The 26,821-nt window shown below is 36.2% G+C and overlaps 1 protein-coding gene across 2 annotated transcripts in view; it reads right to left on the bottom strand.

The window, feature by feature from the left end:
• Hecw (Hecw ubiquitin protein ligase) overlaps positions 1-26,821 on the bottom strand; it is a 379,179-nt gene that overhangs the window by 179,624 nt on the left and 172,734 nt on the right. Inside the window, exon 1 of one of the 2 annotated variants that reach the window (XM_081739551.1) lies at positions 3,193-4,059. The exons of the other annotated variant lie outside the window; for it this stretch is intronic. Within the exon in view, the coding sequence (XP_081595677.1) occupies positions 3,193-3,268 (76 nt within the window). The 5' untranslated portion in view covers positions 3,269-4,059. Of the gene's footprint in view, positions 1-3,192; positions 4,060-26,821 lie in introns of those variants that run through there. 2 annotated transcript variants of the gene reach the window in all.

Genomic DNA, 26,821 nt, shown 5'->3' with positions numbered 1-26,821 from the left:
GCATTGTACTCACTTCCACGTGGTCCCGGGTTCGATCCCCAGCCAGTGCTTTCCAATTTTCGGCGTTCACCCAACGTCATGAGGCAAACTGGGGTGTCATGTGAATAAAAGACGTGCTGGCCACTAAGTCTAGGAAGCTTCTGATACGACTGTTAGAGACAGGGCGACACAGTGCGCTGACCACATATTCCTCCTTAGGATGGACGTAGTTCAGCCGGTCACTAACAGATGGCGTTGGAGCGGCTCACGCCCATAAGGGCTGCCATGCCAGTGGTTAGTTAGAGTAGTAACAATGTCTTATAAAATGATGTTCTTGTATTCCAAGCATAAACGGCTGCACAGTGGATGCAGTTAGGGGCGTCCGAAGAAAATTTTCTAGAGGGGGGGCATATCTCCATGGCTGCTATATTACATCTGGTATTTCTGGTATTTAATATGCATGATTTGCTGTATTACGTATACATTTTCGCGAGCGAGAGAGGGACCCGGACCCCACCCTGCCCCTACCTTCGGGCGCCCATGGATGCAGCTGCATCCATTTGAACTCCCGATCTCGCTTTTCCTACAAAAATTCATTCAGTTTTCAATGTCTATTCTTTTCTGTGCTCATGTTGCTTTCTGTTGAGAAGTTGATTTCTATGAACACAAATTTTGAAGATGTCTTGAAGAATTTAAAGCCTTGGTTTCATTCAACAGACGAATGTCGTTATAAATATATTGTACTACTTCTTTTACTTACGTAGTTTACATTGTGAAACGTGTGCTATTACACTCGCAGATCTTCTCAGTTATTTCACTGAATATATCCATAGTTTACGGGTACGCGTATCCATGTATGTAGTTTCCAAAACGTATTTATTACATATTACTCAGAATTTTTTTTTTTTGTTGGATGAGTCCAAGTTTTTTCTGGGGGGGGGGAGGGGTCAAATACTACTAAGTCACTACGTCTATGTAGTATTGAACGGGTATTATTCTGCACCCGAAAAGACGGTAAGTAATTGTCAAATATTTCCACTTATTATTTTCAGAAAAAAATGATAGAACTAGATTGTTTTTATAAGAGAAAGAGTACAGATGAAGTGTAGGACCAAATTTTCATGCTAGATCAATTACTTCTCTGTTAAACAACTATAGTTTCATTAAGAACGTGTACAAATGTATATTGAGTTAAGAAGTTTTGGGGGAGGGGTACGAACACGATGGATCCCCCGTAAGTGCGCCCCTGATTCCCCAACTTGCACCCACATTACCAAAATTCTGCGTAAGCAGCTGATCCCAAGAATTAATTAGGAATAGGAAATCTAACATTGTCATATTTTTTCACATTCAGTAAACCGAGTAGTATTTTTTTTAGATTTTTTCAGATCTCTGCGTTAACACAGGGGGATGCAGAGGAGCAAAAAAGTTTTTTTTTAATTACCAAAAAATCCCCTTTTTCGCGATTTTCCCGCCTCAGATAGCCTATATGATGGAGACATGTGAATGGTACCGTTTGAAAGGACGTTCTATTCTGAACAGAATGAGGTACAAAACATGATCCTAGGATAAATAGGGATGTCTTAGGGATTTTTTTAACCTTAGATCAGGGTCTTTTAAGGTAATCTGGGGCATTTTGGTCCTTGGTGCTTGGGTCCCGGGCTCGATCCCCACCGAGTGAACTTTGTGGGGGACAAACACCGTGTGTGTGGGTTTTCTCGGGGTTCTCCTGTTTCCTCCCACTTTCTTCATTCCACCGTTTCATTCATTACTCATTATCACCGTCTCCTTTAGCCTAACCGGCATAACCGTGGGACGTAAAACTCAAAGATTTCATTTCATTTTTTCAAACCATGATCCTACGATGATGCTGTAGCCGCTTGACTGACAGTCTATAATTTACCTTAAAAAGCCGGAATTTAAGAGGATTAAGAGTAATTTGTGGCACAGTTGCAGATTATAACTTTTCTTCTCCAAAACTAAGATTGGCTTTGCCTTAGAGTCTAAAATTGATGGTTCTCACAAAGTATAGTGTTGTTGTGTGCCGTTTGAAGCTAACAATTATTCCACGAGGCCAAATCGTTGAAAGGTACCGTGTCGCAGTCCTAAAATAAATCGTATGCAAGAAAGAAGGCTATGATGCTGCAATAATAATAATAATAATAATAATAATAATAATAATAATAATAATAATAATAATAATAATAATAATAATAATAATAATAATAATAATAATAATAATAATAATTGGAGACCGGATGTTAGGCAAAATGTCTATTCTTTAATATTAAAGATATAGTGAAAAATAACGTTTTAAGTTCATATGGGGGTTATAATTTTAATTTAAGCCCATTTTATTTTATCTATTTCACCGCTTCCTGCCTAAATAATTGCTTTAGTGCCTAATGTTGCCTATTCTATACAGTTTCTTCACAGACTTTATTGAGAAAAATATATAATTTAGTATTTCAAGAAAGAATTCTGTCGTTTCCGAGAAATAGGCCTAAAAGTGCTGTTTGTAGTTATAAGATGCTGTAAAACTTTATACTGCACTGATAAAACTTGCTGTAAAACTTTGGACTGTTGTGTGTACTGATAAAGTGTATAACATTTGGACTGTTATGTGTAGTGATAAAGTGGTGTATAGAATGTACTAAATATAGGCCTACATGGAATATATGTCAAAACTTCGTTATATATATGTGTGTATATATATATACAGTAAAATAAGATATTAACAAACAGGTAGGTTATGATTTTATATCTTTTTTTCACATTGTTTATGACTTGAATTTATGTTTTTAATTGTATTGAGTATATATATTCACTACTTCGAGTACATTTTTTAAAATTTTAAGTGCCTATTTTCCAGATTTATAATGCGTAAATATCCGGTCTCTAATAATAATAAATAATAATATCTCGAGACCTGTACGGAAATTCTATAATACAGCTCTCGTGGGACGACATAGTGTGGTGAGGGACAGCTTATATGGCTAGGAATGATCTTGTATGACTAAACCGAGTTCAAGCCCCGGCCGTGGTTAATAACAGGTCATGTTATTGATGACCTCGGTATTTCATACGGTCGCAAAACACAAAATAATAAATATAAGAATGGAGGTAAAACATGGCAACACTTAAACTAACCCTTTACACAGTTATTAATTAATTTTTGTAACCTGATAGAAATTTACATAAAACAAGCAATACCTGATAAAAAATTTTCTGCAGAAATCCATGGAAATTGTCTGTTGTCTCCCTCGGATATATTTTTCTCCAGGCCCATCAAATAGAAAAGTCCACACGCAAAAGTTTCCGCAAAAATCACATTCAAAAACAATTTTCTTTAATACTATGGCAGTATTTATGATTGAATCAAGAATAACTAAAACGTGTTTAGCAGTAAAGCTTGAGGTTATGTTTTTCTCTCCTCCCTGTTGCAATTTTAAGCTTGCAAAACAGAAAAATAAAAATAAAAAATTCTCTTCGTTCTGTCAGTACTGAAGGTCAGCAATGACGTTTGATATTTTCTTCTTGTAAACTACCCTTCTTTTTTGCTATCCCTCTACTATATTTTTCCTTCTGAAAACCGTGCTTATGTAAATAAACCACAGGTCCTGCATACACTCGCGTTTAATTTCACGTGTTCTGGATGTATTCGCTCACTCAGCTCACAACACACGGTTCCACCACTTGAGGCTCACACTACTGTACACTTGTCTTGTTGCGTATATGCAGGCAAGACACGTCTGCCTCGCTCGGCTCAGTCGTACGATACACACGGAAATGTGTGAGCAACGAACCGTAGGCCGGGCGGGTGGACGCTTCTCCACACTGAATGAAAATGTTGCCACCTACAGTGAGCTCAAAAAGCACCACACACACAGCAGATACGTCAGAGCCAATAGCAAGGAAGATGGATACTACCACACACACCATTCAAGCTGCTGATGGATCAGCAAAGGTCAGGAAGATACCAGGTTCCTCGGGTAAAGTAAATGCCACTGAACATGAAACAATCTGAATTATTGTAACGCATATGTTATATCGCATATATTAGTTAATCCCAGTAGGTGTGTCCTTGAAGTCAGCAAAGGTTCAGTAACGAGAGTACAGCGGAAATAGAATTTCTACTGAAGACACTAATGTAATACAGCATTTTCCCTATCCTTACTCTGTTAATGAAGAAAATCGTAAGATATATATTAACACCCAGTTCCAAAAATGTCTCTCTCTATATAGGGATGATAGTGTTTTGGTAGGAGGTAAGAATATGTGTATGAGGTTTGATGACACGGATGGATTGAGCAAAAATAAGCACGTGCTTAGGGCATCAAGGGAAGGAGCATCTCGTAAGTTCTCCATAGCCGAATGTACCTTGTCCTTGGCCACATGCTGCAATACTGCAAATGATGGTGGGGCTGAACCAGGATCCGCAAAAGAGGCTCCTCCACATTAAATGAAGAAAAAAATACATACAGATATATTATCACTGGCGCAAATCCCGGGGGGATGAGGGGGACATGTTCCCCCAATCTTGGAACTGGAATGACTGAATAATCCGATTTGAAATGCGTGATGATTTGTGTCCAACTGCCACAAAGTAAAGTGAAATAAAATGGATGCCCCTTAATTTGTTTCATTAAAAAAAAAAAGAATCGTATTCTTTAATATTTCGTTGTCATTAATTATTGTTAGTCTATTTCCAATTATTTGTATAATTCCTACTCCTTAATTAATTACTAATTAATGAAAAAAAGACTCATAAAATGCTTCTTGTTGAGTGTTGTACTGTATGGGGCGGAAACGTGGACATTACGTAAAGGTGATGAAAATCGAATGGAAGCCTTCGAAATGTGGGTGTGGAGAAGAATGGAAAGAATTAGTTGAGTGGAGCGGAAAACGAATGAGAGAGTGTTAGAAATGTTCGGTGAGAGAAGAACACTTTTAGATATTATTAGGAAGAGGAAGAGAAACTGGTTGGGACATTGCCTAAGAAGAAATTGTATCATGAGGGACGTCCTAGAGGGTATGGTGGCGGGTAAGAGAGGGAGGGGGCGAAGGAGACTACAATTAATGGATGATATTAAAACAGAAAGATCATACGTAAAGACGAAAAGGTTAGCGGAGGACCGTGGAGCATGGAAGCTTCTCAGCTGCGGCAAGTGACCTGCCAATAAGATGATGATGATGATGTTTAATTCCTGAAGTGATTCCTATAATGCTATTGAGATCATCATTATTTTGCTCACAGAAGAGTATTGTTGCATCATACATAATTGATTTTCTTTCTTCATAGTTTTGGGGAAGTCATTATTTATATTATTATAAAACAAGGGTCCTAAACTTTTAATGTGGATCATTGTGTGAATGCCTAAGTGGAAACATACCAGTTATAAATATGCATATATTCAGATTTCAGAATTTGTTCGCGGCACTGATTTGTAATACTGATATGTACCATTACTTCATCTACATCGTCTATACAACAGGTTCACCTCAGAAATCAGATTAATCTACCGTAATATGTCTCATCTCCCCACCCCATCTCCCAGAAAAAACTTGAAATCTGCCCGCCTTCCAATGTTGCAGACAACTCCGATTCCTTGAATCCCCTCCAGCATTGTTTTTCAACTTCATAAATAATAATAATAATAATAATAATAATAATAATAATAATAATAATAATAATAATAATAATAATAATAATAATAATAATTATTATTATTATTATTATTATTATTATTATTATTATTATTATTATTATTATTATTATTATTATTATTATTATTATTATTATTATTATTTATAATAGTAATGATTGAGGATCTGCTTAAGACTGTAATTAAAAAATAGGATAATAGGATAATATAAATAAAGTAGAAGTACACAAAAATGAAATGAAATCTTTGAGTCTTACGTCCCATGGATATGTCGGCTACGCTAAAGAAGACGGTGGTGATGAGAAATGAATGAAATGGTGGAATGAAAAAAGTGGGAGGAAACGGGAGAATCCCAAGAAAACTCACATACACGATGTTTATCCACAACAAAGCTCACTTGGCGCGAGCTGGGATCGAACAAGGAACCCCATGCACCAGAGGTGAACAGGGTTTCATGTGTGTGTGTGACGTGCTAGATGGCATGGTGGCAGGAAAGAGAGGGAGGGGGCGAAGGAGACTACAATTAATGGACGATATCGAAACAGAGAAATAGTACGTGAAGACGAAGAGATTAGCGGAAGACTGTGGAGCATGGAAGCTTCTCAATTACAGCAAATGACTTGCCAATAATGGCAGAATACCTATGATGATGATGATGATGAATGATGATGATAATGATGAAACAACGAGGTTATGAAGGACAAGGCCTAGTATTAAGGAGGGCACCGAAATACAACCGGGGTTTAAATCCATTGCAGTTGGTGGACGCATACACCGCGATGCAAAATCAATCTTCACAATACAAGCAGTTCCTCACCACATTTTCGCCTCCAAGATAGCTAGAATGGCCGGTTGTTCAAGAATGTGAACAAAAAATTAATGCGATGGTTGAAAACTTGATAAAAAAAATATGGGATGAAAATAAATGTTAGAAAGACAAAGATAATAGTGGCTAGAACCAGATGCGTCATTTAAGGTTAGTTTAAAGGGACAAGTTTTGTCGATAGATGGCAGTACAATCTTCATATCTCTTCCGTGTATTTTTTACCTTTCACGAAAATTCACGATTTCTGTTACAAATTTCAACCTACAGACTTCAAATTTTTAAATTAGTAACTTCATAATCTATCGAAGGCAATAATCCGTGCCGATTTTTTTATTTAGAATTTTCTTCATTGCTGAAAAGGCTTGATTGTTGAAATGGATATCCAAACCTTTAACAATGGAACTGTTTCAACAATGAAGAAAATTCTAAATAAAAAAATCGGCACGGATGGTTACCTTTAATAGGTTATGTAGTTCCTTCTCTAAAAATTTGAAGTCTCTACGTTGAAATTTGTAAAAGAAATTGTAAATTTTCGTGAAAGGTAAAAAATACATTCGAGATATACGAAGACTGTAGTGACATCTATCGACAAAATCTGTCCCTTTACACTAACCTTAAGGGTTCTGGTGAAATAAATGCCCCTTCCCTCTCAGACTGAGATATGTTTTAATCATCATACGAGGGGGTATCGTAAAGTTTTAATAATCACCAGGAAGTTATTAAGATATGATAATGAAATTTAGTCAGTGTTGTTTGATTCTTATGTACATGATGTTAAGAAAATTAGCTCCTAATGGTTGTTATTTTTTTTTAACAAGGTGCCAAAAGTGACCAAAGTGCAAGATGGATAAGATTGAGGAAACCACTCTTCCACCTCATGAATGACGTCATCTGTGCTGTGAAAATGGCGACCATGCAACGAATTCTTCATTTGGGGAAACAAAGAAAAGTCACTGAGTGCGAGGTCGGGAGAATAAGGCGGATGCTGCAATACCTGGAAGCCACATGCCCTTGCTATGTCGCCAGCACCTTGAGATGAATGAGCTAATGCTTCCGAAAAGATGCCAGCAAACGAGGAACCAAGTGCGCAGATACCTTACTTAGACATGTGAAGTTCGTCATGGATAATTTTTCACACATTATCATAACTGAGACAAGTCTCATTCATACGTTCAGACGTTTGGATGGTCACACGTCTGTCTTAGAGAATTTAAACACTCCATTTTCTTTACAGTGGCCACATCGTCCGTCAGGGATGGTTTTCCAAGTCCTGGGTCGTCTGTGAGGGACATATGACCAGTTTGGAATTTCCTTTCCCACTTTATAATAGTGGCGTAAGATGGACAACCATCGCCATACATAGCTTTAATCTCGTCATGAATTTGTCTGACATTCTTACGCTTCGAATGCACGAACTTCATACTGCGAGCCTCAACCTTATTAATCTTGTACTTTGGTCACTTTTTGCACACCTTGCAAAATAATAATAATAATAATAACAATCATTAGGAGCTATTTTCCTTAAGGGGGCAGACTACTAAATATTTTTGAAAAACTAGTAATTTTTCTTTTGCCCGTTTTTCGTAAGTAGAAAGACGTAATAAAATGTAACTTACCACAATAATAGATAATATTATTCTACACCCGAAAATACGAAGCGGGAGAATTTTCAGTGTTGCAATCCATAGAAATTATAGTGTGACCAGAATTTGAATTACTCAAAAATCTAGGTAAAGGCAGCGACTAGAAAAATGAACTCAACGGTAATTGATGACTTATCATGCTGTCTATGTTCCTTGTTTACTACTTTTGAAATAATGTTTCTATTTATTTTGTAGTGACTTATTTATTTTGTAATAATTTATGTAAGGTTTATAAAATAAACAGAAATATTATTTAAAAAGTAGTAAACAAGGAACATAGACAGCATGATAAGTCATCAATTACCGTTGAGTTCATTCTTCTAGTCGCTGCCTTAACCTAGATTTTTGAGTAATTCAAATTCTGGTCACACTGTAATTTCTATGGATGGCAACACTGAAAATTCTTCCGCTTCGTATTTTCGGGTGTAGAATAACATTATCTATTACTGTGGTAAGTTACATTTTATTATCTCATTCCACTTACGAAAAAAGGGGCAAAAGAATTAGTAGTCTGCAGCCTTAATATTATGCACATAAGAACCAAACGTAACACTCACAAAATTTCATCATCATATCTTAATAACTTTCTTGGTGATAATGAAAACTTTACAATAACCCCTCGTACTAATGAAAAAAGTGTGAAACTCTACTTTAATCATTAATTAAACTTCAAACGCATAAGAAATAAAAGACAAAGACGAGATTTATGGAAACTCAATAACCTGATGTAGGGACATAGGGCCCATTAATGTTATGAGAGCAAAACTATTCAAATATTCGTACGTCAAACTCAAAATTCTGTTGCTAATCACTGTTTTTAATTCAAACACAATTTATTTTATATTGCATCGTATAAACATCAAGCAAGCAATAATAGCTTTTTCAAGTTTATAGTTTCTCTAATAACACAGTGAAGATTAACTCTTCACAACCTCCTTCTACGTGGAGTAAGAATGAGCGAAGACACGATCTCTCCATCATCGCTCTCAGCAGAAAAATCTATAGGGTGGCCCAAAAGTAGGTATACACACCTGCATTGATCAAGTATAACATTCTAGTTTATGGGTTTATTTGCTTCGGCTATTCCGAACTTAAGATGTAACTAAAAACACATTAAGAACAAATAATAAAAAAAAACTAAGTATACCTGATGGATAACAATAAGAAATGATACAAAATGCAATGAGCTGATCAGTACGGTACTGTATACCTACTTTTGGACCACCCTGTATTGAGAGCGATACACAAAATTCAACACAAACGCAGACGAAGCTAATGAAGCTAGCCTTCAGGAAATTTCAGGAGACGGGAGCGATAATCAACATATGAATAGCCCAGGGGTGCCCACAAAGGGGGGCTATGACGCAAACTGCGTCATTGAAATATTTGGGGGGGTTAAAAATCTATATAAATATGTTTGAGGGGTAAAAATTAATTGAAAAGAAGATTTCTTTCATGGAAGAACACCTACGGATAGACAATTGGGGGGTGCGTCATGGACATAAGGGGGGGCACCACTGGAATAGCCTTAAGGAGAAACAAAGCAGAAAGAATACGGAGAACAGAGAAAATAACAGTCACATTTGATTGATTGATTGATTGATTTTGAGTTTTACGTCCCGTTCAGCAGCGAGGCTATATGAGACGTGGACCTACTGATTAACGTGGAATCCGAACCACATGAGCTCCCATCAACAGTCACATTTGAATAATGACGGAAAAGAAACAGAAGATTTGAAAAAAAAAAAGTTATCAAAATACTATTAATACTCGAGAGAAGTACGAGATACATTCAAGTCATAACATCTCCATTTTCTCTTCAGGACTGGTAACAGATAGGAAACGTGCTGTTTGATTTAATATACGCGAGCACTCGTCAATGCGTGACAGAAATGGCAACCCGTACGACACATATAACTCATGACTATTTTTTGAAATGATGCATCAATATTTTTATTACAAGAACAGTGTACAATCATCCGTTTTCCCAGTGGCGTAGCAGCTGCCCCCGCAACCCCCGCAGTGCGGGGGGGGGCCGAGCTATAGGGGGCCCCGAAGTCTTGCGATGAATAAAGATTTAAAGAAGTAGAACTTCAACCATACTTCTGTCGGCTTTACAACTAGGGCCCCTTCTCTATACTTTGCGGGGGGGCCAGCAAAAGTGTGCTACGCCACTGCGTTTTCCCCATTTGCATGGTGTGACACCGCTTGAAATTCATCGCCAGTTGAGTGAGATATATGATGTCATGGATGTGTCTAATGTGCACTCTTGGATGCAACAGTTCAAAGAAAACAGAACGTCGTGTTACAACAAACCAAGACAATCTCGGTCTCCATAAGCCGGTCTGACGACAGTGTGCACAGAACCCACGGAAATGCCAATGCCAACTTTAGAAGCGATGTGTTTCCACACTCATTCGGCGATCCTTCAGAACAACTTTCTCCAGTCGTTCGATCGTGTCGTTACACATTCTTTCTGGACGTGGTACACTCACCGGCCAGCGTTATTGTGACATTGTACTTCATCTTCGCGTATGTCTCTTCGGAGATGCAGTCGGCCCCAACTTCTTCTTTATGGATCATAAAGTGCGAGTACGTCGAACAGTGTAGCTGGTGGAACTCTTGGAACGAAAGGATATTCGGCGAATGGACTGGCTTGCCTGTTCCCCCAACTTGAATCTCATCGAGCATGTTTAAAATGCTATGAGGACACGTCTTGCATCACATGAAATTCCTACAAGAATTCTCCAGCAGTTGTCAATGGTGCTGGTGGAGTAATGGAACTCCATGTCACAATAACTCATTACAAACTTTGTGAACAGCATGGGAGCATGTTGCAGAGCATGCATTACTGTCTGTAGTGAACACCTGAATAATCTCATGGGTGCAACCTGCATCTCTGAAAACCCGCCGGTGGACACTCCTTGGCATGGGCACATAATTTAGAGACATTTTGATACGTGAACTTTTTTTTAAAAGTTCCTGACAAGAAAACTCCTTAATCCAACCGGTCAGCGATTTGAAACTAGAGGGTATGTGGACAGTATACCGGCATTGTTGCTTGAGCGAAGTTTATATGATATTCAAGACAATTCGTAATTTTCCTCAGGACAATGAATGAACGCCGCACTACCAACATAATTTGATTTTCTTCAACTCAACAGTGACTCGATTAAATACTGAGCAGACTCTACGCTGCTCGACTTGAGAGATTTCATGAGAAGCAGTAAGGCCTGCCAGATAATGGTGAGCTATAATCTAAAGAAGGAAAAACAATTGTTTGACAATAAATAACCACGAACCCGATGGAAAAAGATGACAAGACAAGTGAAGACTAATTTGGCACAAAATAGGAACCCACACTTAAAGATCACTTTCCATTTTCTTCCCTCCTGAAACGACAATTCACTGAAAGTGTATAAGTTACGCATTTTCTGAATCTATGTCCCATTCCGCGTAACCTGCTTTCTGTTTCATATACGTATATCTAGACCAATATAAATAACAGCCTGCAAAAGGAACATTTGAAAATAATTCTATGGAATCTTCTTATTTATTTTTATTATTTTATTTACAAACATGATTCCAGATACAACTGAGCACCAGTTTATACTGGAATATCTAACAAATCTAACAGATAAAACATAGGGTAATAATAATAATAATAATAATAATAATAATAATAATAATAATAATAATAATAATAATAATAATAATAATGACAATAGCAATAATAGCAACAACAAAATAACAATATGTAAGTGATAATAAGAAGGTTGACAATAGCTGATTAAATTTTATCCACCAAAATGATGTAGTGCAGCGTTATATGCAGTTTCAGAATTAAATAAATCTATGAATGTATGTAACATTTCATTGTATAGTTTAAGAAGAATATAGAATAGAGAACGTTGAACTATTGAAAGTCTCGGCCGTACTATATGAAAAAGATATCTGTTACGTGTTTGAAGAGAATTTGGAAACACAATTCTGAGAGTAGCGTTTCGGATCTGACTTGACCATGTGTGAGTTGATACAGGTATTTGAGGTTACTGATTTTATGTCGAGTGTCAGGTCGCTGAATAGGCCTATTTAAGCTCGGTGTAAAGGGACAAGTTTTGCCAATAGATGTCACTACAGTCTTCGTATCTCTTTCATGTATTTTTTAGCTTTCACGAAAATTTACAATTTCTCTTTCAAATTTCAACCTAGGGACTTCAAATTTTTAGAGAAGGAACTTCATAACCTATCGAAGGCAACAATCCGTGCCGATTTCTTATTTAGAATTTTCTTCATTGTTGAAAGAGTCATATTGTTAAAGGTTTGGATATCCTTTTCAACAATTAAGCCATTTCAACAATGAAGAGAATTCCAAATTTAAAAATCGGCACGAATTGTTGTCTTCGATAGGTTATCAAGTTTCTTCTCCAAAAATTTGAAGTCTCTAGGTTGAAATTTGCAAGAGAAATCGTGAATTTTCGTGAAAGGTAAAAAATACATGAGAGAGACACGAAGACTGTAGTGGCATCTATCGGCAAAACTTGTTCCTTTAAACTAACCTTAAGTGTTTGCAATAGTTCGTGTTTTGCCATCGCACGTGTCCGTGGTACTCTATGGCCGTATGCAGCAACGAAGTTCAACTGTTGAACGAGGGTCATAACCAAGCTCGGTGAAAATGTCTGTTGCACAAACAACGTTCAAGGTTAAGTCTTGGTCAAATGGTGGATAAACTTGGTTTTAACTTGACCGGCCGAATTTCGGGGTTTAAACTTCGTTGATCCAAGTCAGTCTGTTTACATTCAATAATGTCTTTGTATTTTTCCACTAATGAAATTACAATACATTTGTCGTGTTCAGAAACATTTTTTGCTCTTGGTTTCATTATTTTTTCCATCACAATTACGATCACTGAAATTAGACTACTCACAACTCTATGCAAACAATCTCGAAAGTCGAAAAGATCGGCATGCGGTATGCTTTCTTCATTTGTTACTTTGTTAAGCGAAGATTAGAGAATAAAAGACGACAACTAATCAGAGTCGATCTTACAAATTGACCGAAGTTTACTTAAACGAGATGTACTGAACTTCGACTTTCAATGATGCAACAGAACTCCTGGAACCACGTTTAAACTTGAAAGTTTAATATTGAATGCATTTAAGTGAACGCTCATTTAAACTTCGTTGGTGCACACGGCTGTAAAGCGTATTATTGCAAGGAAGAAATTTAGAACTGAGTTTAGCCGGGATAGGTTTGTAAGAGCTGCCATTGTCCAGATAGGTGAACAATTCCAATTTAGGAGAAATTGTCTTGTAGAAATCTGCATTAAAAAAAAAAAATACAGTTTAGTGCCAATGGTCTAATCTTGCAGAATCCGCTTGGTAACCAGAAGATTAAAATAAATAAATAAATAAAGTTCTCACTGTTGAAAGTCAATGTCCAAATATATCCTTGCTGTAAGCACGGAGTTTTAAAAAAGAAACAAAACTCACTTTTGTTTTGCGTGTCGGATGAAAAATACTCGCGGTTCGGTTCCGGCTTGCGGGCCATCATTTAGTCAACACTGTTTGAGAACATTAGATTCCCCAAAACAAACGTGAGGTTGTAAACACTGCTTACAATCCTCCGCAGATAACTTTGTTGCCTAAGCGGAGGGCATAAACGCGGTTTTGTGAATCACTGATCCCCTTTAGGAGCCACTATGTGGCAACAACGGCGAGAGGTGGGGGGAGAGAATGGTTCTTAATAGCAGGTAGAGGGGAAAGGGACACATCCGGGATGGCTGACTGCCCTGACTCGCTCGGTCCTTCGCGAATCGTCTGTTGTCAATTCCCCCCAAGAGTTCACTAGCCACCATGCCGGACCAGGTAGGCAAATTTCTTCATCACCAGAGCTACCGCAGTGAATACCTAACAAAAAAAAAGAAGACACAAAAGTCAGCATCAATATTGAGTGGTGACAATGTTCGCTTAATTATTTAACAAGGAATTTACTTACGAAACGAGTGCAATGTCCAAACATCCTTTGTGTTACTTTAGCGGAAAAAAGAACACAATAGGTCACTCTTACACAATCGCATACATATTTCTATGAATAGATAGAACTTAAAAAAAAAAAACTAAATTCAAGACCATTCAGTTATACACTATGCAAGCTGAAATGCCCGTCCTTCGCACGGGGAAAACAAGTTTATGAAAAATATCTGAATCTACATACCCCGTTAGAATACGCATTTCAAAGAAACCGTAATTATAAAAATCCACAATCCACAATTTTTGCCATAAATTCTGAACTTTCTATCTCCCTTAGGATATGCCCGTTAACGATCTTTTTAAATCGAGTTACTACTATGTCCTGAAAAAAAATTCAAACGGGTAAGTCGGAAACAATGAATACTGCATTTCATATGTTCAATTTACGAGAACCCTCACACTGGGCAATTTCTCACTTTAAAAAAGGGATATTTGGGTAGAAATGACCCCATTGTGGGAGGTATTGTTGAATATTCTCTTATTTTCGGCACAGGGAGTAAATAAACGGAAATGTCAATAGTATTGAAATTGTTCCTTCGCCCCTTCCATTAGTAGCGGAATTTTCTATAATGTTGAAACAGGTATTGTTTATTTATTCATTCATTAAAAGCATAGTAACTACCAAATTTCATGTCTCTAACCTTAAGATTTCGTAATATGTCCATCTTATTAAAACAATTGCAACCCTTTTTTTTCCCTTTTTTGTGAAATATCTAAAAATGCACAAACACGTCTTTAATTAAATTAAATGAGAAGTCTAAGCTCCACGGGATTTCGAGATATTGCTACCTTATTATAACAATTGTAACCCCGATCGTTTTCTTCCCTTGGTCGCAGTGGCTCAGTGGTAAAGCGTTCACCGCTGGTGCATGGGGTCTTTGGATCGATCCCAGCTCGTGCCAAGTGAGCTTTGTGGTGGACAAACACCGTGTGCGTCAATTTCCTCGGGATTCTCTCGTTTCCTCCCATTTTCTTCATTCCACTATTTCATTCATTTCTCATCATCACCGTTTACTTTAGCCTAGCCAGTGGCGTAACTAAAGGCTTGGGGGCCTCCTCGCAAACAGCGTAGAGTGGGGCCCCATCTCTACATCCCACTACATAATTTGGGAGCCCCATGATGGCTTGAGGTCCCCCTGCAATGCGGGGTCTGCGGGGCCCTCATTTACAACCCTGAGCCTAGCCGGCATATCCGTGGGACGTGAAACTTACAAGATTTCATTTCGTTTCAGTTTTTCTTCCCTTCCAGAAAGAAAAGTAGCAAAAGGTACTGAAAGACCGGTTCCGGATCCAGTGAGAATCGGGTATTCGGACCAGTTATTACCCAGGACCCGGGTATTTCATGGACCGGTTCTGGCCATCCCTACCTCTACAGCCCTTTTGTTCTCACCTTATTTCTTCCCTGGTATATATATAACTTTAAACATGTCTTTGTGAACATTCTAATGTAATAATTTCCACTCTACTCCCCACTTTCTTGTCGAATTTCCAGAAACCCTTCCTTAATGTTACCCTACGTCATAAATTATATGTACTGCCCAAAAGCTTAACCTGTTTGGCCAGGGCGTCGATCAGTGAGTCAGTCAGTCACTCAGAACTACTACTTTTTAGATATTGAGATGAAAAGCTTAATATCGCAAAACGGTGAAACATGAATGTAATTACTATTTCAGGTGAAAGATTTAAATACTAAATTTCAGGCCATGCACCTTGAAGGATTTCGAGATATAGACATATTATAACAACTGGAATCTCTGGGCAGATTCTGCTTAAGCATTTTGTCCTAGACGATGATCAGTAAGTCACTCAGTTAGGACTTCTTTTATATATCGGGTGTTCTAAAAAATGGCGCCCATGAACAACAGAGCGCTATTCTACAGGTCAAAATACATAGAAAATGATCTATAATGGAATACCCTGCAGGTCTTCCTTCAGCCGCTATCAGGAAATCAAAAATTTCACTATGTGGCAACGTCACAGATGAACTTGGAACCATTAGCAATGCTTCTCGAATCCATCAAGCAGTTACATTGATTATTACGCTACTAGATGGTGCTAGTGTCAAACGTCTATCGACTTTAATTGAAATCTGGAAAGAATCGATATAACTATTTGAAGGATTAGTAGATTTACTCCGTAGTTCTTCACAGGCCGGTAGCCAGCCCAAAAGTGTACGGGGGCCCGGCTGAAGTTACGGGGGAGAGGCGATCCAACAATATCATAGTTCATCACCATATTATAGTTCATTTGCAAGCCTACCGTGAAAATTTTAGGGAGGCCAGCAAAAATTTAGGGGGGACCGGTCCCCCTAGTTCCCCCCTGCATACGGGCCTAGTTCTTCATTTCCGACGTTGCCACATAATGCAATTCGCGTCTCCAAATGAGATGCCGAAAGGTAATTATTTAATTATTTATAATTTTTTTCTTTATTTTAACTTGTCGAATAGTGTGATCTGTAGTCCATGGGCGCCATTTTTTTTTAGAACACCCGATATATGTATGTATACAGAGAGAGATTGTAGACTGAAGAGGAAACGGAATGATATCTTTCAGTTTTACCAGGTAGGTCCCATGTTTTTATGTCGTGTAGGCTAAAGGAGAAATGAAATGAAATCTTTCAGTTTAACGTCCCATTCATTATGCCCTTTAGGCTAAGGGAGACGGATGATTAAAGCAAGTGAAATATGATGAAAGTTCTGGTGGAATAAGAACAAAAACAACAACAAAAATATGCTTTATTTTTTTTAAAAAAATAAAATAAATCGTACTAAAAATATTTTTAAAAATATTTTTAAAAAAACTGTACCAAAAGTAGAAAATAATAAATTATGTTTCTAAGCAAATTACTTTTTTTTTTTAAAAAAAAAAATATTTATCCATAACTAAAAAGGAAAGTATGGAGAATGCTCTCAGATACAGTATTCATATTAAAGTTTATGGAAGTGCTATTACAATTTTCTGCTTAGTCATGCATAAATTTGATTTTTTCGTTTAAGTAAAAAATATTTATTTTATTTTGTTTTTTTTTAATTTTTATTTGATTTTATTTTTTACTTTTTGTTATTAGATGTTCTCACATCCAATCAGTTCTTAAACTCTATCGGACCTTTACAATCCGAAATGTAAGTTACGAATATCCCCTGGATGTTATACTGTACATGCCAACTCCAAAGCATTTTTGGCTGCATAACAGAACAGGATGTCTTGATAGAAGAAAGCAATATTAATAACTTCAAAATGTATTAAAATACATGAAATAACAAAGCATTGTATATTGTCACCCAACTTGATGTCGCTGTGCCAAAAATTTCTCATTCTATGACGTCAAGAAATTAGTTAAATTAAGGTCGAAAAATCTCAGGACATAGTTCAGCCAGGACACGTATGAACCTACAACGACTCACCAAAGGTAGCCGTTAACCCTGGTTCGGCTAATAACATAAGTAAATCTTTAGTGGCCGTAATTGCTCACACCTTAAAATATCTTCCGTAATTATATCCACTAGTATTCTCACCTTTTATACTGAAATTACAAGTCGATGATGAGTAGTAAATAATTTATTAGTTGATTCTCTTTTAACGTATATTCATACAAACTGTTTTGCAATCAAACATGTCCACTGAGATTATATAAACAACCACTTAGCAACCAATTATACAATAATGTATATTTTCTTACATATATTAAAAACATTCTTCTTTTGTTATCTTAAATTAACATTATATCCGATATAGTGCTTGTGTAGAAGCACTTTCTGCCCAAAATACAAAGTATCTCGTTGTATAAAATGTCGCCCGACGATGGGACTGAATATAAAAGTTACAAGCGAGCTTGGCTTTAACATTTAAGAACCACTGGTCCGTTTTATAATAATGATATTCTATTAATTACGTCTTTTACATTTTGATCGACCCTCGTATATAACTTTATTACGCTTCCTTTATAGAAATACATTTATAATAAATCTTTTATTTCATTAGTATTTATCTTTTATTATAGTAACGTCGTCGCTTATTAATCTAATCACTGAAGGGTGCGAAGTCAAAAATTGTAAAAGTCAATTACATTTTAAAACATAAATCACAATGATCAATAGTTTCAATCATTATTAAAAACGATCATATTAAGAAAAAGATGCTTGATCTTTCCAGGGCGCATTATATAGTAACTATGTTAGATGATATTTTAAAATATACATTATATCAATAAGGCGTCATGATACAAAAGGATCTTATTCGAGTAACATGTGGCGCATGAAGACAGTCGTCGGGTAATTAACTTAAGTCGTCGGGTAAGTTTCAACACAAATCAATATAATATAAATAACCTTTGCTTTTAATTAATTATGAATCGAATTATAATTCTTCACATTAACAAGAAAGAATAAAAATCATTTGAAAATTATCATTTGTTGAAACAGACGTGATAAAGTATTTAAAAGTCATAAGGGTTGTTTTCATTATTAACATTAACACATAAATTTGAAGATAAATGTTGATAAGAATCTATAGTTGATATGGGTTTAACCCTTACTTCATCAATTGCAGTCAGTTTAAATTCGTACCTGCATATGATTCTAATAAAGTACATTGTACTGCACAATCGTGATTAGGTCCCGCATTATCATTTTGTACATGAATTGCGTCATTATTTTGATTTTGATATGAAGTGCCATCTCTTGAACTACGGTTATGTCTATACATAGGATTTATAGCATTTATAGAATTTCGTCATGCATTTCGACTGTTTTTGAGCCTCCTTCGATTAAGTGATCTGACATAATTATTGTCACGATTGGTTAGGTTAGGTGGATTCCCATTATATCTCTGTCTATTTTGCCCGTTCTGATTGTTGAAATTTGCTCGACTTAGGTTATATTCCGTATCGTTTACATTACAGATATTTAGATTCCGAACAGGTACAAGGTGATCTGAATTGTTTTTAATTTTGCCTAATCCTGCTTGATGATTCTGAGCGTGGTATTGAGTTTCATAACATTGGACAAGCGTTAATAGGTGATTAAGACTCATACACTGGGTAGAAAACAGGATCTGTTGTAGTTTAAACGGTAGCAAATTTCGAATTGATGCAATTACTCTGGATTCCGATTGCAACGGATTTACGACTTTTAATTCGTTATATGTATTTACGACAAAATCGACAACAGATTTGTGCAAACGAGGATTAAAAGGTTGGTTTCTAATCGTGGCATCTCTGTTTGCAAGCAAAAAGTCGTTTTCGTAATTTGCAATCAGCGCTGCTTTGAATTCCTCATATGTATTGATGTGATCTCGTACTGCTTTAAACCATAAAGAACATGGTGGGAGTAATAAATGAGGGATTAGTTTCATATATTGCGATTTATCTATACACATTATATTGCACTCATCTTGAAATTTTTCTAAGAAAGAGGTAGCATTTTCATTACATTTACCACTAAACTTACTCATAGCACGTATTTCACTCATCTTTACACTTAACTTTACCTTCCTTTCACCATTTCGTGTTCGTGTTGATTGACAGTTTTTACCGATTGCATTCTCTGTGTTTCCACCGCCCAACTGTATTCCTTGGATGTATTCTTTTCAAAATAATGTCCTCATCAGACGGATTACTTGAAGATGAGATAATGTGATATCCACGTTGATCTGTTACGGGTGAATGCGAGGTCATCTCTTGAGAACAAGGAAATTCCGAACGACCATTAGTCATATTGTTGTGATATGCGTTGTCCTTAATCTGCAACGTCCTAATTTCCTCTTGTAATGTAGATATCCACTGAGTATTCGCACGTATTTGGTTAGAATTATCCGTAACCTGAATCTTTTGTTGCCGTACAGAAGATTCTATTACTTCCAAATCCTTTTTTACACAATTGACTTCTTGGATTACATGGTTGTAATTATCTTGGCAATCTTCTGATACTCTTTTTAACTTTTCATCAAATTGTATTGTAAGGTCTTTCACCGCCTGGATCACAGATTGTTTCGTATCTTCTGATTTTTGGTCTGTTTGCTCCAACCGTTTACTTAATTCCTCGGATTTCTGCTGAACCGTATGCTTTAATTCTTCCGACATCTGGGCTAACTTTTGTACTTGTCGCTGTAAAGCCATTAAGATTTTGTCTTTAAATGTCAACACTTCAGGTACAACAGGAGCTGTATTTTGTTCGTCGTTACCACTGTCACCAGTTTCTTTCTCCATTGCCTCACCGATCATAATTTTTCTTGTGATTATTTTACCACTTCTAAGTATAGTTAAGTTCGTAGACATGAACCTTATTACTGAAGTAAATTCACCCCTTACTTTGTACTTCAGGATATGAATTTACAAAGTTCCCGGGTGAGGTAAACCAAAATTTTACAACGACTCACCAAAGGTAGCCGTTAACCCTGGTTCGGCTAATAACATAAGTAAATCTTTAGTGGCCGTAATTGCTCACACCTTAAAATATCTTCCGTAATTATATCCACTAGTATTCTCACCTTTTATACTGAAATTACAAGTCGATGATGAGTAGTAAATAATTTATTAGTTGATTCTCTTTTAACGTATATTCATACAAACTGTTTTGCAATCAAACATGTCCACTGAGATTATATAAACAACCACTTAGCAACCAATTATACAATAATGTATATTTTCTTACATATATTAAAAACATTCTTCTTTTGTTATCTTAAATTAACATTATATCCGATATAGTGCTTGTGTAGAAGCACTTTCTGCCCAAAATACAAAGTATCTCGTTGTAAACCATTGTGCGTCAAAGAGAAGCATGTAAAACTGGATAATAGGATAACAATGTTTGTCATTAAGAAGTGGATTCGGTCACACACAGACAGAAAAGTATATTTGTAACTACTTAATTCTGTATGTGCTGGACTATTGAAATGAAAATGAAATGAAATGAAATTTTTGAGTTTTACGTCCCACGTTTGTGCCGGCAAGGCTAAAGGAGACGGTGATTATGAGAAATGAATGAAATGGCGGAATGACGAAAGTGAGAAGAAACGGGAGAACCCCGATGAAACCCACGCACATGGTGTTTGTCCACCACCAAGTTTACTTAACAGGAGCACGGCTTGAACCCGCGACCCCATGCACCAGAGGTTAACGCTCTGTCACTAAGCCACAGTGACCCCAACTATTGAAATGAAATGTTTCAGTTTTACACCCCACAGTTATGCCGGATCGGTTAAAGGAAACGATGATAATGCGAATGAAAAATGGTGGAATGAAGAAAGCGGAAAGAAGCGGGAAAACCTCGAGAAAACCCACGCCCACGGTGCTAGACTATTCTCAAATATATTTTTCGTATAATTTTATAATGTAATACTTTTTTCAGATATGAAAAAAATCATACATTATTATTCTATGATTTTTGCAACATCATCTTAAAGAAAAAATTAAAAGTATTGACAAATCTTGATAAACACTTCGTAAGAAACGGTTCTTTTCACCATTAGATCTTGCATTCTTCACGAGGATTATGCAATGTTGCCATACTACAGTTTCCAAATTCACATTCTTCCTCCTAAATTTCCCACTAATATACTTCTACTTAATTTGTATACGTGAATAATATATATTCGTATTCTCGTATGTGATGTAAATCGAATTATTACGTAATCGTCGTAATGGAAGCATGTGCTTATGGATGGCTTTTTTGTGTGTATATACTCTACTGTAAATACAAATAACTTCAAAGGGCACCCACCCCTGTGCCCTCAGCGCCCCAATTTTTTTTCGATACAAGTTTACCTCCGTTTCCTCAGATCGTTTTTTAAAACCAAATACTGCTTATGGTAGTTATTTTATGCTAATCTAAAGTATATCACCAGGAGATCGCATTTATATAATACAATGTAATATACTACGGCGTTAGTAGTTTTTTTTTTTTTTTAATCAAAAGATCTAATATATTTCAATTTAAAATTTTCTTGTGGACCTTATATCTTGAGGAACTACATATAATGTAGCCAAACCCAAACTACCACTAAACTCAGTATGATATGCTTATTCCGTAGGAAATAAGAAAACTCGATGTTGGGGCCGTTAAAAAATTGTGTAGCCCCTGATCCAAAAACCAATTATTGACCAAGATCTCAATCTTTTGATCCATTTTTGGTTTTCCTAAAATTCTTGTTTTTTAAAAAATAATATTTAAATGAATTATTTTCTTGCCGACCTAAACTAAATTTGCATGTTCAAATTTTCACATGAAACATTTCGAAATGTGCAATATCAATTTCGGTTGCACCCACGATTGGGAAGAAAATATACAGAGATACAAAATGCTATTATAGTTTGCTAACTAATAGCAACAGGATGTCTTTTTTCTGAAGAAATACTGTGGAGATTCCGAAACAGCAGTCTATTCTTCCGAAACCCACCAAATACGCTCGAGCCAACGTATTCTCCACTTTTTTTTATTGCTTTCACGTGTGTAGCGCATTGTTATTAGCTATCCACATTTAAATACATGGTCAGCGTATTCCAAACGTATACACATGAGCCATAAAAACGCGTTGCGAACGCATCGAATAGCCGTACACTAAGAATAAATCATAATTGTTGGCTATAGTATCTCATTAGCCATATTGTGTACTGCCATTCTCAAATACTTCCATACAAGAAATATTATCTACAACATATGATGAAAAAGTATGATCTTAACTTAAAGATATCATGATTTTGATATCTTAACAGAAAATACATTTTTGTGCAGATTCATGACAGACCCTGGTTCTTGTAATTGAGAGCCTGGGTAAGCTCAATTCACTTATCTAAATAACAGTGTAACGATTTTTGCAAAAATATGCAACACTCAAATGCGATGTGATGTACGTCATGTTCCTGCTCTGTAGTGTGTCAAGGATTTTTACAAAACAGATAGATAACGATGTCAATATATATATATATATATATATATATATATATATATATATATATATATATATATATATCTGCATTTGATTCGATATAATAATGTTTGGGTTAACATAGGACAATATACATACGTACATAGATAGAGAAGAAGTAATGTATAAAACTATAGAGGTCACTGAGTACAGAGGATCAAAGATCTCACAATTCATGAATATGGCATGACCTCGCAGAAAAAAGCATGAATAATTAATGTTAAGACCTGTTACAATTTCCCCTGTCCTTGCTTCCTTAGACGTTCGTCAAACCACTTTTATCAGTTCTTCATTGAGTAATCCATAAGTATGTCATTTCCCTTTTCTTTTCTCCTTCGGTAACTACAAAATGTGTTTTCCGTTACTCAATTGGGTTTTGAGATAAATGTGTCGCGTAACCCTAAGCAGGGGATATGTTATCCCCAGTACTAAACCAAAATTAAAGTAAATACTAAAATACTTTTGTATATACACAAGGTGTGATCAAAAAGTATGGTGAATATAGCTGCACAGTTCCATCTATCGATATTGTGTCCATTTCAACTAGTACGCCCGGTAGCCTAAACCTTTTGGTACAGTCAGTGTCCAGTTTGAACGAGTTATGACAAGTTCGTTGGTTTCCAGGACGTGTTGAGGGGGTAGACTACTACCCAGACAGCAATTTAAGCTTGCTGCAAGTTGCCACAAACTTGCTGTTGCAAGGTCAATTAGCTTGCCGCAAGCTACACTATGCAAGCCAATTAGCTTACTGCAAGCTTGTGACAAGCTAGTTAGTTACATCTGGGCAAGGCTTGCGGCAAGCTTGTCTTAACAAGTTAAACACAAGTCAAATGATCTCAAACGCAATTCAAGTATAAGCGTATTCTCATCAATGGCAAGCTTTATTAAGCTTATTGCAAGCGAAAACACGCCAAACAAGTTATATGGAAACTCGCAGTAAGCGAATTCAGATAAAACAGTATGAAATCAGTATAATTTAACCGTCTGACTAAATCTATGCTACAATATATTTTCCCCTCGCCTTCCCAATTATTGAAGCAAATGCACAAACGTGAAAACACCCAAGTCTCCGATCCGCTTCTGCAAAATATCAAAATAAGCATAATTGTTACGTTTTAGTTGTGACAAGCAACGCGCCGTTGCTTCTTACAAATATCTAATATGTTGTTATATTAGCCGCGAGTATTTGAAATTTCTACTTTTTTATATAAAAACGCAGAAAAATGTTTATACTTTAAACACAGCGTTCAGATAAAGTTTATACTGTAAGTTAAACTTGAAGTTTATATTAAAATATCTGCAACAGTTCTGTATTCTTTCGCAAAATAAGTAGGCTCAAATCTGCTGCCATCTATGTTCACATTTATGCTTTATACATAAATACTATAATTCGTTATGCCTCATGGTTACCGAAATATGAGGAAATAAAGAGCGACATTATAGGTACGTGGGACTAGAGTACAAGACGGAACAATTAAAAAAAATAATTAAGTTTGTCCTTTATTCAAGCTGAATGCTAACAAGACGCTAACAACGCGAACACTAGCTTGTCGCCGAAAGTTAGGAGGTCAGCGTCACGTGGTTTTTGAGAACAACTGAAAATCGAACGCGCGCTGGCTTTTTACTTCAATCTAAAGAAAAGCGTCTCGTAAGTGAAGCGTGGGTTGCCCGCACTACAGCTTGCCCTAAGCAGAAATAAGCTTTTGTGTATAAGCCAAACCGAAATAAAATCAAATAAAAGCGACAGGCAAGCTTGCGGTAAGCAAACATGCTGTCTGGGTAAATATTTTTCAAAAGCTAACATTTTTTTCTTTTGCCAGTTTTTCATAAGTGAAAAGAGATAATGAAATGCACAGTGGCGGCTCGTGGAATTTAAAAGTGGCGGGGCACATCCAAAATACCTACATACTAGGATATATATATATATCAATAATAATCTACTATAGTAAAATATTAATTAAAAATTTTAATTATGTCGGTGGATAGTCTTGCCTCCCACCCCCCTACCATAATCTGAAATAATCTACTGCTACATACTAGGATAACATTAGGAGTGACCATTCTTTTGAATCCTGCCATCGTTGAAGATTAGTAGCGTGATATTCAGGGACGTATTTAACATTTTTGCCACCTTCAAGCCATTGTAAAAATGCCGCCCCGTCAATAACAGTAAATTAAATACCAGTATAGCAAGGGCGCCCATATTGTGGTTTCCAAGGGGGGGCAAGTACAAGCGACGTTTCAAAAATAGTTTCAAATTTTGCTGTAACTAATGTAAAAATTCTATTGGATTTTCGATATTCTGAAGTACAATTTCCTCTAGGGGGCGAGCGCCCACCTTGCCCCCCCTGATGGGCGCCCTTGCAGTATAGAAATTCTGAAACAGTTGCTGATTATGAAACCAAGTTCATGAGATCAGCCAAGTTCAAGAATAATAATACAACATTGAAACATTCAAATTTCTTGCGTTGGCGGCTCGGTTGATGTTTGAAAACTGTAGGTAATTCTGGAAGTTTATCAACAATGGAAATGTTTTAAAATTACGATAAAAGAATAAGGTGTCAACAATAGGAGAGGGGAAATAATTGATGTAAATTAATAACTAGAATGTTAATTACTTACTTCTTGCCAAGCAGATTTTTTTTTATTTACAAATGCAATAATCCCGTGTCATATCACCATAACTATGCATAATAAATAAATACCTGAAATTTCCAAAGCTGGTATTAAAAAAATGATCTCAGAAAACTCGCCGTCCCAGGCCATGACCCATGTTGGCCCATGTGTAAAAACGCCCCTGATTGATATTTTGGGTAACGAATTATTTATTTGTTTTCAACAACAATTTGTTTCAACTACTATATGTCCATTTCCTTCAATTATGTGTGGTTTCTTAATTACTTTTCTGGGAAACATTATATACGTAAAGTGTAGCTCACTATTTGAAAATACGATTGCAGGTGCCGATTGGTAACTTATGCGTGTAAATTTTAGGTCAATGTATTGTAAATTAACTGCACCATGGTGGCAACCCTTAATATGTCATTCGCTACACCCGGATAGGCCAAGCATAAACCTTTTCCATCCCCAAATTCTGAAAATGGCTTGACCCTCCTTCCCCCTTACCCCCCTTCTTACGTACCACTCTGTACAGAGTTGAGTTTCCTTGTCGCGAACTTCTTACCGCTGTATGTTCCATAAGATAGAGCAGCGTTTCCCAACAGGTGTGCCGCGGCACAGTGGTGTGCCGCGAATGGGTCACTGGTGTGCCGCGAGGAAATCGGAACAAAATTATTAATTCTATAGCAATCAAATTGCAAGACATACAGAAAAAGGTATATTTGTATTTCAAATTATTACTATGAATCTAAAATTTAAAGTTTCATACTGTGTTACTTTTCTGTAGAACATTTTTCTGTACATTTCTAATTTTGAAAAAAAGTATTTGTTATCATTGTTATGACCATTATTGCTTCTTTATTGTTGCAGACTATTTCGTAACTTGAAATTTTAAAATATTATTCAATCCTTCGGGCAAAGTAAACATGCATACGAATTACCTATATTTGTGTTTTAAAAGTAAAAGAGATTCATTTGTTCGTTCGTTATTTAGTGATCCTCCTTCTTAATGAAAGGTTGGATACAGTTTTTGAAAAAAAAAGTGTATTTTTAACAACTTGAGCCCTATATCTGATTGTAATTGTTTTCTATTTTTAAATTAAAATAAAAATAAGCATAATGATTTACCAC

This window comes from Thermobia domestica, chromosome 15 (genome assembly GCF_964235325.1).
Source record: "Thermobia domestica chromosome 15, izTheDome1.hap1.1, whole genome shotgun sequence".
Lineage (NCBI taxonomy): Eukaryota > Metazoa > Arthropoda > Insecta > Zygentoma > Lepismatidae > Thermobia > Thermobia domestica.
The sequence above is the reverse complement of the archived record's forward strand: the minus strand, read 5'-3'. Positions and strand labels throughout refer to the sequence as shown.